General features: G+C 35.1%; 1 protein-coding gene across 1 annotated transcript; it reads left to right on the top strand.

Moving 5' to 3' along the window:
- Positions 1-4,270: 4,270 nt before the first annotated feature.
- LOC112742581 (uncharacterized) lies at positions 4,271-6,423 on the top strand. The gene is made up of 3 exons (XM_025791821.1): positions 4,271-5,058; positions 5,403-6,143; positions 6,369-6,423. Exons 1-3 carry the CDS (start codon positions 4,271-4,273, stop codon positions 6,421-6,423), a joined length of 1,584 nt encoding a protein of 527 aa, XP_025647606.1.
- Positions 6,424-14,820: the final 8,397 nt, after the last annotated feature.

Below are 14,820 nucleotides of genomic sequence, written 5' to 3'. Positions count from 1 at the left end.
ATTATTTTTCTCAAAAATACGGAATGTTACATTATATATTTATAAAAAAAATATAATATTTATTATAAATTTAGTTTTATTTTTTTTAAAATAATATTTATTATATATTTATAACAATAATTTTTTAGTATTTATAAATTTAGTATTTTTAGAAAAAATTATTTAAATTTATATGATTATTTATAATAATTTTTGTATGTATCTTTTTATTTGTAATAATTATTTAAATAATATTAGAAAATTGTTGTTTGATAAATAATTGTTGTAATGATTATAAAACCATTCTTTAAAATAGTCAAAGAGAACGATTTTATTTTATTGGTATAACATGATGAAAAATTGAACTTCAATAACTACATTGTAAAAACTGTTGTCTAAGACCATCTAATAGAACGATTTTAAAATGTAGCATTTTAACAATTGTTTTTTTGCGTTTCTTTTGTACAATTATTTAAACAACAATAAAAATTGTTGCTTAAAAATAAATCATGGTAACGGTTATAAAACCGTTCTTTAAAATAGTCAAAGATAACCGTTTTAATTTGTTGCTATAAAATATTAAAAAATTAAATTCAACAGTAACACTATAAAAACCCGTTGTCTAAAACTATCTAAGAGAACGGTTTTAAGGCGTTGCAAAATTTGGTGTTGCTAAATCCCATATTTGTTGTAGTGATTGTTCACAAGGGAGGACACCCCAGGAGAGGATCTTCAGATCCCTCACGTGGCTCTCTTCTTCTTGTCTTTTGCTTTGTTTTTCAATTCCTCCATGAGTAACTAATCCCTCTGTCAAAGCATTAGGAGCTCAGTTTATATTTCTATGAATTATTAATCTAGGTTTTCTTCTATTTTAAAGTATTGCATTGATCTGTTTTATGTGTTTCGTTCTTCATCCCTAAAGGATTTGTAGTGTCGACAAGCATACTAATCCCGTTTTGAATTTGTTTATTGTTTCGACATAACTAATATCCGAATTATGCTTGAAAATTCTTTCATATGATTTTTTGAATCGACAAGACATAGTGGTTTTTAAAGTGTGTGACACAATAAATGATTTGTCAATTACCCTAGTTTTGAATACGTGACATATAATTTGGATTAGGACAATTTTTAAAAATTATATTTTCTCATAAGATTCAATCGGACAGGACTAACTTGGATATGTGACATATAATCCGACCTAAAGACTAATTTTGAATCTTATGAAGAACTGAATCAGATTTAGCACTTAACTTCTTTGGTTAATCGATTGACCAAGACATTGGCGATTGGTAAATTGAAGAGAAACTGAGGAGTCAAGACATTAGAAATCGGTTAATTAAGATTCGTCGTGAAAAGATTTGCTTTCTTTAGAATAGGAAAATAAAATTTGATTTTTCTAAGGACTTAAACATCTTCGAAAATCCTTGACTTCTCCATCATATATTCTTTTTCAATCAATTATACATTCACTGCCCTTAAGCAATCCAATATTCAAGTATTTCAAGTTTTCCGCAAGTTCCAACATTCATCAATTTCAAGTTTTGTTGATCTAATTAGTCATTTAACTCAATATTTACGTGCTCAGTCCTTTAATCCTCGTGGAAATGATATCCACTCACTGTGGTATTACTTGAACGATCCGGTGCACTTGTCGTATCCGTGAGCTTCAGTTTTCACTCAACACGAAGATATTATAAGAGTAACTGTCAAATTACATTAGATTAGTTTATAAATAGAATTTTGGATAAACATTGTAATCAAATCAATTTTTTTTTTTTGGAAAACACTTGGAAATCTATAAACACTTTCAGCCTTCCTGGCATCACAAAGTAAAACTGGGAATCTTAAGTAATTCCTTTGAAATCTAAATTCAAACGTATACTCTATTTTCTATTTTTAATTAAGTTGTTTATTTGAATTTAGGTTTTGAATTTTGGTATAAAATGAGAAGAAGAAAAAGAAGCAGCTGAAACTTCTTGCTCCTTGGTCCTTGACTCCTTATTGTTCCTTACTTATGTTTCTCATCTTCCCAATCCATAAAACCCTAAATTACTACCCAGAATCCCCTTTCCATTTTCCTCAATCACCTCTAGCCATTTCCATTCCCATTTCTGATATTCCCACAAAGCTCGCCTTCTCTCTGCTTCCTTTAATTCTCTCTGTAAGAATTCCCAAATTTCCCATTCTAATTTCAGGAATAAGCAACTGAAGTAATTACTAGAAACCGAAGGAAGGAATTGGTACATCTGTGAAAAGAGCGACCACTGTGTTAACCGTTAGATGAAGCTACTCATCCATGTTAGAATTGCTGCTCCTGCACCTGCTCCTACTTCCGGTGCTCCTCATTCTTTGCCGTCATCGTCGTCATTTTACATTGCTGCAACTCTTGCCATTGCTGCCACTTTATTTGTCTGAGATTTGTTTGAGGTTCTTCATCTTCGTTGCTTGTTATGGAAAGTAACGATTTCAGATATATGTGCTTTTAGCTTTAATGTCACTGGTTTAACCTTGCTTTTTATTTAATTATTATTTTTATCTTAAATGAGATTTATTTTTTAATTATCATATATACTAGATAGTTTGATTATAATATATATTACAGATAAAATGAATCATCTTATTATTTTTTTATATTTATTATAAAAAATAAAAATCATATACAAAATGAGAAAATTGAATTAATCTATTCGTTTTTTTTGGGAATTAATATACAAAATCCTTGTTTTGGTGTTTATTTATTTAATGTTAAGCAGGTATTTTGCGTGTAATTAACTAATTGAGAATCATGTCGAGGCCCATGTTGCTTGTTTTTCTACTGCTTATACTCATAATCACTTTCGCAGTTCAAGTGAAAGCAACAGCTAGTAGCCAATGCTGACTCAAATACCACTCTATCTCAAAAGTAGCATCAGATTACAAAGGATGAAGAAACTATAAAGGAGAAGGTGTTGTTTTGGTTTATCCCCATTCTCCACGTTATTTGGTTTTTGTGCATATTTGTTTTATAATTTGTAGCATTTTAGCTATGATCCAGTATTTCTTTGCTGTGTTGTTGTTCTAAGTCTGTTAGGTTGCACTTTGATTCAAGATGCATGTTATCAACTTATCTTACAAGAGAGAGGGGGAGGGGGGAGATAAGACTAGATTGTAGAAAAGTAATAATTCGAAAAAAGTATTTTTGGCAAGAAGTAATAATAATAAGTTTCTCCCTTTTTGACTTCTCCTCATTTGACGAGTGGAATTAACACTCATTTTTTAAATAACAACTTATTTTCTAGTTTTCTGCTTAATTACACAAGGAAAAAGTGTACATTGAAAAATATTTAATTAATCAAGTACTATATAATACTTTATGTTTATTTAATTTTCTAATAAATATCCCTATTATGTGCCTAATATTGAGCAACTTCAATAGTAAGTGCGGATGAACCTAAATGTTGGCTGCATCCTCAAGCCAAGTCCATTTTGATTGTGTATAGTCAACATTTTCATAACTAGGCATAGTTGCATGAACATCATTCACGCCATACTTGATTCTTAAGCAAGTATAGACACTGACTAGGGAAATAGTTGTTTAATGTACACAATTAATTCAAAACAAAAGTATAATTATTGTAAATTTGATGATGGAAGAAGTTAGTTTTTATTGGTAGTATTAGATCTCAATCCTTCATGTTCTCCCTCAATAAGTTACATTCTATTTACAGAGGTAGAGATTTTCTTGTCTGATTTAGCACATTCAAACATTTTTCATCCAAAAATTATTTGCAGCCATGCATATTTATATACTCCAAACTTAATCCTGTGATTTTGGTTTATAATAATTCAGGAACCAAGTAAGGCTACAGAGAAATCTAATGTACCTAGCAACAACAGCTGATTCTTAACCATAACCACGTTTTATTGGACTGCTCCCCAAATTCTACTTGTTGCCGCTACCGTTAATCCTCATTTCAGTAACTGTTTGAGCTTTAAAACAAGTAGGATTTTCTTATCCATATCTTAATAAGTGAATGCATGTGTTAGATTATATGTTGTACTTGATTTTATGCATTATTGTCAAGAATTCTTTGATCTCTTCTTCTAATTGTTTGGTAGAAAGTTTGAGGAGGTACTTCTCCTATATTTAGTCTTGAGATTTTATCTTACATACCTTCTATAATTGTTATAGTGTTATCGCACATTATAATGCCTTGTTCTACAATAATAGTTTAGTAAAATGCTCCTTATTTTAGTTTTTTTCTTTCTCATTTTGTAGACATTATGAATTTTATAATATTAGTTAGTCATGGATAAGAGTTGGATGCTCAAACTGCGAACTTCTAAGAAGTACTTAGATGGGTTAGATGAGTTTCTTGATTTTGTGTTTCATAATGCAGCTGAAGGAACTCAAATTCTATGCTCTTGTAAGAATTGTAAAAATTATGCTTGGGGAAATCGAGAGGATGTTTACGAGCATTTAGTTTGTGATGGGTTTGATAAGGGATACAGTAAGTGGATATTTCACGGAGAATGTGGATCTTCAAAATCTGCTGAGAAGGATGGATCTAAAATACGAGATAACATGGATAAATTATTGGAAGAGACCTTCATGATGTCGAGGCAATTTGAAACGAGTCAATTTGATGATGCATTGGATGCGGATGAAAATGAAGAAGAGCCTGATGAAGAAACTAAGAAGTTTTACAAGTTGATACATGATGCTCATCAAGAATTATATCCAAGCTGTAAAGATTTTACAAAGTTATCAACTATTGTTCATTTGCTCCACGTAAAGACCTTCATAGTTGGAGCAACGTATCATTTACTACAATTACTCAATGAATTACTTCCCGAAGGCTCGTGTCTACTATCAACATATGAAGAATGCAAGTACATCATCAAGGACATAGATTTCAGTTATGAAAAAATTGACGCTTGTCCAAATGGCTATATCTTATACTGGAAAAAGTTCAAGGAATACACTACTTGTCCAAAGTGTGGTGCTTCTAGGTATAAAATGAAAAAGGTCCAAACTGCTAAAAGAAAAGTTTCTTGCAAGGTAACTTCTCGATCAATTCCAGCAAAGATTTTGAGGTATTTTCCTTTGAAATTGAGGATCAAGAAACTATTCATATCTTCAAAAACCACCGATCTGATGACATGGCACAATAAAGGTCATAAAAATGATGGAAAACTAAGGCATCCAGTAGACTCACCAGCTTGAAAAACTTTTGATTCATTACATTCAGATTTTGCATTGGAGCCTCGAAATGTGAGGATGGGTTTAGCAAGTAATGGCTTTAACCTATATAAAACAATGAGTAGTAGATACAGTATTTGGCCGGTGGTCCTAATGATATATAACTTGCCTCGGATTGCATGAAACAACATTCTATGATGTTATCTTTGCTTATTCCTGGTCCTTTTTCTCCTAATAGAAATATTGACATATATTTACAACCTTTAATTGATGAGTTAAAAGAGTTGTGGGAGAATGGCTTTGAGACATATGATGCTTCTAGTGGGAAGTTATTTCGTGTACATGCTGCCTTGCTTTGGACTATAAGCGATTTGCCTGGTTACTCTATGTTATCTGGTTGGCGTACAAGTGGAAAATTGGCATGTCCTGTTTGTAATTATGAAAAATGCTCTAGATTCTTGAAACATAGTAAAAAAACTTGTTACATGGGTCATCGAAGATTTTTAGCATCAAAGCATCGGTTGTTAAAGGACAAGAGTTTCGACGGTATGAAAGAGCTAAGAACAGCACCTGGGACACTATCAGGGCCTGATATATTAGAAAAATTAGGCAACATGGAGATTCCGTTTGGGAAGACTATAAAGAGGAGAAGAAATGATGATGATCCCTGGACTAAGAAAAGCATATTTTTTGAGTTACCATATTGGAGTACTAATTTGCTTCGTCACAATTTGGATGTAATGCACATTGAAAAGAATATTTGTGAAAATATTGTTGGAACATTACTGAATTTAGAAGGAAAATCAAAAGATCATCTCAAAGTAAGGCTTGACTTGGTAGATATGGAGATACGACATGAACTTCATCCAAAAAATATAGGACTAAATAAGACATTTTTGCCACCAGCACATTTCACAATGTCTTCAAAGGAAAAATGTGTCTTTTGTTGTATTTTGAAAAATGTGAAGCTTCCTAAAGGGTATGTAATGAATCCATATTTGACGATATTTTTTGGTTTGATTTGAGTAGATTTCATTATATAAACCCACATTTATTCATCCAAATAGCATACTTTTGTGTTCTCTCCCTAAATTGAGCTTAATTGTAAAAACATGCTATTTTGTGGCTAATTTAATCAATTTTATCCCACTTTCATTCTATTCGATGTCTTGATGGTTTTGGTGAGTGATTTCAAGTGTAATAGGTTGGAATGGCTTGATAAGAGTGGAGGAGAAGCATTCAATTGGGAGAAAACATGAAGAAAACAAAGGAGAAGCACACAGCCATGTGTGCGTACGCACAGCACAGGTACCAGCGGGTGACTTCATTAAAAAGTCATGTGGCTCGCGTTTGGAGAGGCTTTTTGGCCCATTTCTGATGGCTTGGAGACATATTTGAAGGGGGAAGCAACACCAAATGGGGGGATAAACTACCATACTTCATAGAATACATTTTAGGAGTAGTTTTAGGGTAGTTTTAGGTTAGTTTTCTCTCAATCTCCTTAGGGTTCTTAATTAGGATTTTGTAGAATTTTATAGTTCAAGTTTTGATTTTGGATCCTAGTAATTTTATTGTAAGTATTTCTTTAATTCTCTCTTTTATTATACTACTTGTTCTACACTTTCTTCTACTTTAATTTCCTTTGTCAATATATACATAGTTTTGCAATTTTAAATTTTTAGTTGGTTAATTTGATGTTTGATGATTATTACATGTTTGTTTGAGTTGCTTTTACTAGTTTTGAGTATTTGTGGTTCATAGTTTTCATTAATTTACTAATTTTACCATGTTTTGTGAATATGCATACTAGGTGTTTGATGAAATGCCAATCTTAGTTATGGGGTAATTTTCACCCCTTGGCTTAGGGAAAATGATTGTATGGATTACAAGAGTCATAATGTCCGACATTTAGCGATAATTTTTGGGTTGTTAGTTGTTATTGTTTCCACTAATGCTACCTTTTTACCAATTAATTTGGTAAGTTAGCTAGGATTTTTGGATTAATGACAATTATGCTCACTTGACCTATCTTTCGATGTTAAGGGTTGACTTAGTGAGATTAATCCATCATAATTATCATAGTTCTGGTTCTGGCAAGGAAGGATTCCATAACTCATCCCAAGTCAAGGTTTCATTTATGTTTTAAACCACTTTTTCACCACTTTTGATTCTTGTTTATATTACATACATAGTTCTTTTGTTCTTTTATTAGTTTATTAATTGCAATTTTGGCTTGTTCTTTCATTTCTTTATTGCTTGCTTCTATATTAAAAACCCCTTTGAATCTCACAACCAAAATTGTGTGCACTTGTTGGCACTAGTTCCTAGGAAAGACGACCTGGGAGTCTAAATACTCTCGGTTAATTAGAAATTGTAAACTTTGATTGATGGGATTTAAATTGTCAGTTTGGACTATACTACTGACGAAGACATTCTCTTTTCTAAAGTGAAATCCCGAATCGGTACGAATTGCATCTATCAATTTTTGGCGCCGTTGCCGGAAAACTATCGTCATGAGTGAAATAGTTTTGGTTGTTGTGTATATATGAATAGTGTGAATAGATACTTTTTGGGTTGTTTGATTGTTTTTGCTATTAATTAGGATTTTGTTTCTTTTGTTAATTGATGTCTTTAGTTTTTATTTTCTATTTTCTCTATGAGTTATCACCCTCTTGGTTTTGAGTTTGGTTGTGATTATTTTGTAGGGCTTGATAACCTCAATTTTGGATTGCATCATGGGATTGGAACATTTGTTTTGGAAGGAGCAACCTCCTCTATACTACAATGAGCCAAACCCTTCCCAATATGCATACCAAAACCAAGGATATGGTGGATTCCATTTTGATTGTGTACCTCCACCACCATATGCCTATGACCCATACCCTTAACATAATCGTCAATCACCACATTTTCAAACACCACACCAATACCACCATCCACTTTCTCACATACCACCTCATGATACTCACCAACATGAACTACCTCCCAAAAATACAACCTTCCTCCCAAACAATGAACCTCATTTTTCACCACAATGTGAAGCTTTTCCACCCTTGGCCCAAGAACCACATGACCTTCAAGCCTTTCTCCAAGAGCAATGTGAAGCCTTCGTTCAACGCCAGCTTTCTGCTCCAAGTAAAGCGTTGGATGCCCATTAAGGTCTCCCTTCCTAGCGTTCAACGCCAGGTCTCTACTCCTTGTAAGCCATAGAATACCCAGAATGGTCCCATTCTGGCATTCAACGCCAGCAAGCTACTTGATGAGCGGATAATTTATACGCTTTTTGACATTGTTTTTAGTATGTTTTTAGTATATTTTAGTTAGTTTTTATTATGTTTTTATTAGTTTTTAAATAAAAATCACTCTTTTGGACTTTACTATGAGTTTGTATGTTTTTCTGTGATTTCAGGTATTTTCTGGCTGAAATTGAGGGACCTGAGCAAAAATCTGATTCAGAGGCTGAAAAAGGACTGCAGATGCTGTTGGATTCTGACCTCCCTGCACTCAAAGTGGATTTTCTGAAGCTACAAAAACCCAATTGGCGCGCTCTCAATTGTGTTGGAAAGTCAACATTCTGGGCTTTCCAGCAATATATAATAGTCTATACTTTGCCTAGGATTTGATGGCCCAAACAGGCGTTCCAAGTCAGCTCAAGAATTCTGGCGTTTAACGCCAGAACTGGCACAAAAGCTGGAGTTAAACGCCGAAACTGGCACAAAACCTGGTGTTTAACTCCAAGAAAAGTCTCTACACATGGAAGCTTCAATGCTCAGCCGAAGCACACACCAAGTGGGCCTGGAAGAAGATTTCTGCATTAATTACTTATTTCTGTAAACCCTAGGCTACTAGTTATCTATAAATAGGACCTTTTGCTATTGTATTTTCGTCTTGGTTCTTCTGGTTCCCCCTCTGGGGCCGAAGCCAATGAACCTTCATTACTTTTGTATTTTCAACGGTGGAGTTTCTACACACCATAGATTAAGGTGTGGAGCTCTGCTGTTCTTCATGAATTAATACAAGTACTATTGTTTTTCTATTCAACTCAAGTCTATTTCTTCTCCAAGATATTCATTTGCACCCAAGAACATGATGAATGTGATGATTATGTGACACTCATCACCATTCTCACCTATGAATGCGTGCTTGACAACCACTTCCGTTCTACATGCAAACAAGCTTGAATGTGTATCTCTTGGGTTTCTAATCTAAGATTAGAACCTTCGTGGTATAGGCTAGAATTATTGGCGGCCATTCCTGAGATCCGGAACATCTAAACCTTGTCTGTCGTATTCTGAGTAGGATTTGGGAAGGGATGACCGTGACGAGCTTCAAACTCGCGAGTGTTGGGCGTGTGACAGACGCAAAAGGATCAATGGATCCTATTCCAACATGATCGAGAACCGACAGATGATTAGCCGTACGGTGATAGCGTGCGTAGAACATTTTCACTGAGAGGATGGGAAGTAGCCATTGACAACGGTGATGCCCAACATAAAGCTTGCCATGGAAAGGAGTATGAATGATTGGAAGAAGGCAATAGGAAAGCAGAGGTTCGAGAGGAACAAAGCATCTTCATACGCTTATCTGAAATTCCTACCAATGAATTACATAAGTATCTCTATCTTTATCTTATTTTATGTTTTATTCATCTTTTAATTATCAATCCTCCACAACCATTTGAATCCGGTTGACTGAGATTTACAAGATGACCATAGCTTGCTTCAAGCTGACAATCTCCGTGGGATCGACCCTTACTCACGTAAGGTTTATTACTTGGACGACCCAGTGCACTTGCTGGTTAGTTGTGCCGAATTGTGACAAAGTGTGATTCACGTTTGAGAGCTCCAAGTCCTTTGGCACCATTGTTGATGATCACAATTTCATGCACCAAGTTTTTGGCACCGTTGCCGGGGATTGTTTGAGTTTGGACAACTGACGGTTCATTTTGTTGCTTAGATTAGGTAATTTTACTTTTTATTTTCGAATTTTTTTTAAAAATACAAAAAATTTTTTTATTTTGTTCTTCAGAGTTTTTAAGAATGAATTCTAGAGTTTCATGATGATCTGTTGAAGTCTGGCTGGCTGTGAAGCCATGTCTAATCTTATTGGACCGAGGTTTCAACTTATAATCACAAGAGCTTGTTGATTTCTATCAATTTTGCTGTTGTTAGCAATGATCTGCTAAAGCTTGGCTGGCCATTGGCCATGTCTAGTGTTTTGGACCGGAGCTTTCATTGAAAGCTTGGCTGGCTAGTAAGCCATGTCTAATTCCTGGACCAGAGTCTTAGACTAGCATTACAATGATTCCTGGAATTCTTATTAAAAATTTTGAATCCCTTTATTTTCTTTTCCACTCAATTTTCAAAAAATCACAAATAATTTATAAAACCATAAAAATAAAAAATATTTTATGTTTCTTGTTTGAGTCTAGTATCAATTTTTAAGTTTGGTGTCAATTGCATGTCTGTATTATTGCATTTTTCGAATACATGCATTATGTTCTTCATTAATCTTCAAGTTGTTCTTGATGATTTCGGTGCTCTGATCTTTAATTTCTCTTATTTTGTGTATTTTGTTGTTTCTTATATGCATTTTCAAATTGTTATAGTCCTTAGTATACAAACTTCTAAGTTTGGTGTCTTGCATGCATTGTTTATTTGATCTTAGTTTCATTTTTATTGTTTCTCATCATTAAAAAAAATTCAAAAAAAATTTTAAAATTATTTCTTTTCAAGTCAATAGTATAGAGAATTGAAGACTCAGAACATTCAGCAGAGGAATCAAACAGAAAAAGCTGGGCGTTCAAAACGGCCAGTGAAGAAGGAAAACTGGCGTTTAAACGCCAGCCAGGGTACCTGGCTGGGCGTTAAACGCCCAAAAGGTAGGATTTTGGGCGTTAAACGCCAGAATGGATGCCATTCTGGGCGTTTAACGCCAGGATGACACTAGAGGGAAGATTTTGTTTTTAATTCAAATCTTTTTCAAATTTTCATAATTTTTCAAAGTAAAATCTTTTTCAAATCATATCTTTTCAATCATATTTTTTCAAAATCAATTTCTTTTCAATTTTTTTATTATTACTATTTTCGAAAATCCTTGCTACAATTAATGATTTAATTCAAAATTTTCTAGTTGTTACTTGCCTATTAAGAAAGGATCATAGTTTAAATTCTAGAATCATATCTTCAAATTTCTTGTTAGTCAAGTAATCAGCTTTAATTTTTAAAACTTTCTCTTTTTAATTTGATTTTCAATGATATCTTTTCAATCATATCTTTTCAATAACATCTTTTTCAAAATTAAGTCTCAATCATATCTTTTTGATTTCTAATTTCAAAATCTTTGTCAAAAATCACTTAATTTCTTTCCCAATCTTAGTTTTCGAAAATCATCAATCAAATTTTCAAATTTCTTTTAATTATTTCAAAATCTTTTACTTTAATTTCAAAAATTCTTCCCCTCTTCTCACATCCTTCTACTTAAGGACTAATACTCCTCCACTATCAACAATTCGAACTCTATCCCTCTTAATAAGTTCGAATTCTTCTCTTTCTACCTTCTCCTTCTATTCTTCTTTTCCTCTGACACTTCAAGGAATCTCTATACTGTAACATAGAGGATTCCATACTTCCTTGTTCTCTTCTCTTTCATATGAGCAGGAGCAAGGACAAAAGCATTCTTGTTGAGGCTGATCCTGAACCTGAAAGGACCTTGAAGCGAAAGCTAAAAGAAGCTAAAGTACAACTCTCTATAGAGGGCCTAACAGAGCTTTTCAAACAAGAAGAAGACATGGCAGCCGAAAACAATAACAATGCCAATAATGCAAGGAAGGTGCTTGGTGACTTTACTGTACCTACTCCCGACTTCTATGGGAGAAGCATCTCAATCCCTGCCATTGGAGCAAACAATTTTGAGCTTAAGCCTCAATTAGTTTCTCTAATGCAACAGAATTGCAAGTTTCATGGACTTCCATTGGAAGATCCTCATCAGTTCTTAGCTGAATTCTTGCAAATCTGTGACACTGTCAAGACCAATGGGGTTGAACCTGAGGTCTATAGACTTATGCTCTTCTCTTTTGCTGTAAGAGACAGAGCTAGGACATGGTTGGACTCACAACCTAAAGAAAGCCTGAACTCTTGGAAAAAGCTAGTTAATGCCTTCTTGGCAAAGTTCTTTTCACCTCAAAAATTGAGTAAGCTTAGAGTGGAAGTCCAAACCTTCAGGAAGAAGGAAGGTGAATCCCTTTATGAAGCTTGGGAAAGATACAAGAAATTAATCAGAAGGTGTCCTTCTTACATGCTTTCAGAATGGAGCATCATAGGTATCTTCTATGATAGTCTGTCTGAATTGTCCAAGATGTCATTGGACAGCTCTGCTGGAGGATCTCTTCATCTGAAGAAGACGCCTACAGAAGCTTAGGAACTCATTGAAATGGTTGCAAATAACCAATTCATGTACACTTCTGAAAGGAATCTTGTGAATAATGGGACAAATCAGAAGAAAGGAGTTCTTGAGATTGATACTCTGAATGCCATACTGGCTCAGAATAAAATATTAACTCAACAAATTAATATGATCTCTCAGAGTCTGTCTGGAATATAAGAAGCAACAGGCAGTACTAAAGAAGCTTCCTCTGAAGAAGAAGCTTATGACCCTGAGAACCCAGCAATGGAAGAGGTGAATTACATGGGAGAACCCTATGAAAACACCTATAATCCTTCATGGAGGAATCATCCAAACCTCTCATGGAAGGATCAATAGAGACCTCAACAAGGTTTCAATAACAATAATGGTGGAAGAAATAGGTTTAGCAATAGTAAGCCTTTTCCATCATCTTCTCAGCAACAGACAGAGAATTCTAAGCAAAACCATTCTGACTTAGCAACCATAGTCTCTGATCTGATTAAAACCACTCAAAGTTTCATGACTGAAACAAGGTCCTCCATTAGAAATTTAGAGGCACAAGTGGGTCAGTTGAGCAAGAAAGTTACTGAACTCCCTCCTAGTACTCTTCCAAGCAATACAGAAGAGAATCCAAAAGGAGAGTGCAAGGCCATCACTATAACCCACACGGCCGAACCTGGAGAGGAGGAAGAGGCAGTGATCTCCACTGAGGAAGACCTCAATGGACGTCCACTGGCCTCCATGAAGTTCCCTAAGGAGGAACCATGGGAATCTGAGGCTTATACAGAGACCATTGAGATTTCATTGAATTTACTTTTGCCATTCATGAGCTCTGATGAGGATTCTTCTTCTGAAGAGGATGAAGATGTTATTGACGAGCAAGTTGCTAAGTACCTTGGAGCAATCAAGAAGCTCAATGTCAAGCTATTTGGTAATGAGACTTGGGAGGATGAACCCCCTTGCTCACCAAAGAACTGGGTGACTTGACTAAGCAGAGATTACCTCTGAAGAGACAAGATCCTAGAAAGTTCTCAATACCTTGTACCATAAGCACCATGACCTTTGAAAAGGCTCTGTGTGACCTAGGGTCAAGCATAAACCTCATGCCTCTCTCTGTAATGGAGAAACTAGGAATTTTTGAGGTTCAAGCTGCAAGAATCTCACTAGAGATGACAGACAATTCAAGAAAACAGGCTTATAGACTTGTAGAGGATGTCCTGGTAAAGGTTGAAGACCATTACATCCCTGCTGATTTGATAATCCTAGAGACTGGGAAGTGTATGGATGAATCCATCATCCTTGGCAGACCCTTCCTAGCCACAGCAAAAGCTGTAATTGATGTTGACAGAGAAGAATTGATCATTCAAGTGAATGAAGACTCCCTTGTGTTTAAAGCTCAAGGATATCCCTCTGTAACCATGGAGAGGAAGCATGAAGAGCTTCTCTCAATACAGAGTCAAACAGAGTCCCGACAGTCAAACTCTAAGTTTGGTGTTGGAAGGCCACAACCAAACTTTAAGTTTGGTGTTGAACCCCCACATTCAAACTCTAAGTTTGGTGTTGGGAGGTTCCAACATTGCTCTGAACATCTGTGAGGCTCCATGAGAGCCCACTGTCAAGCTATTGACATTAAAGAAGTGCTTGTTGGGAGGCAACCCAATCTTTAATTATCTATGTTAAATTTCTCTTTTCTTTTGTTATTTTATGTTTTCTGTAGGTTGATGATCATGTGAAGTCACAAAAACAATTGAAAAAGCAAAAACAGAATGGAAAATAGAATTAAAAATAGAACACCCTGGAGGAGAAAATTACTGGCGTTTAAACACCAGTAAGGGTAGCAGAATGGGCGTTAAACGCCCAGTCTGGCACCATTATGGGTGTTTAACGACAGAAATGGGCACTAGACTGGCGTTTAACGCCAGAAAAGGGCAAGAAGCTGGCGTTAAATGCCAGAAATGGGCAGCAGCCTGGCGTTTAATGCCAAGATTGGCAGAAAGGGGCATTTTGCACGCCACTTGGTGCAGGGATGAGATATCCTTGACACCTCAGGATCTGTGGACCCCACAGGATCCCCACCTACCCCACCTTTCTCTCTCTTCTTCACCCATTCACCAATCACCTCAATACCTCTTCCCCAAAAACCCGTTACCTATCAAATCCCACCATTCTCTTCACCACTCACATCCATCCTTCATAAAACCCCACCTACCTCACCATTCAAATTCAAACCACTTTCCCACCCAAACCCACCC

This window comes from Arachis hypogaea, chromosome 14, assembly GCF_003086295.3.
Source record: "Arachis hypogaea cultivar Tifrunner chromosome 14, arahy.Tifrunner.gnm2.J5K5, whole genome shotgun sequence".
Lineage (NCBI taxonomy): Eukaryota > Viridiplantae > Streptophyta > Magnoliopsida > Fabales > Fabaceae > Arachis > Arachis hypogaea.
This window is presented reverse-complemented; position numbering and strand designations above follow the sequence as displayed.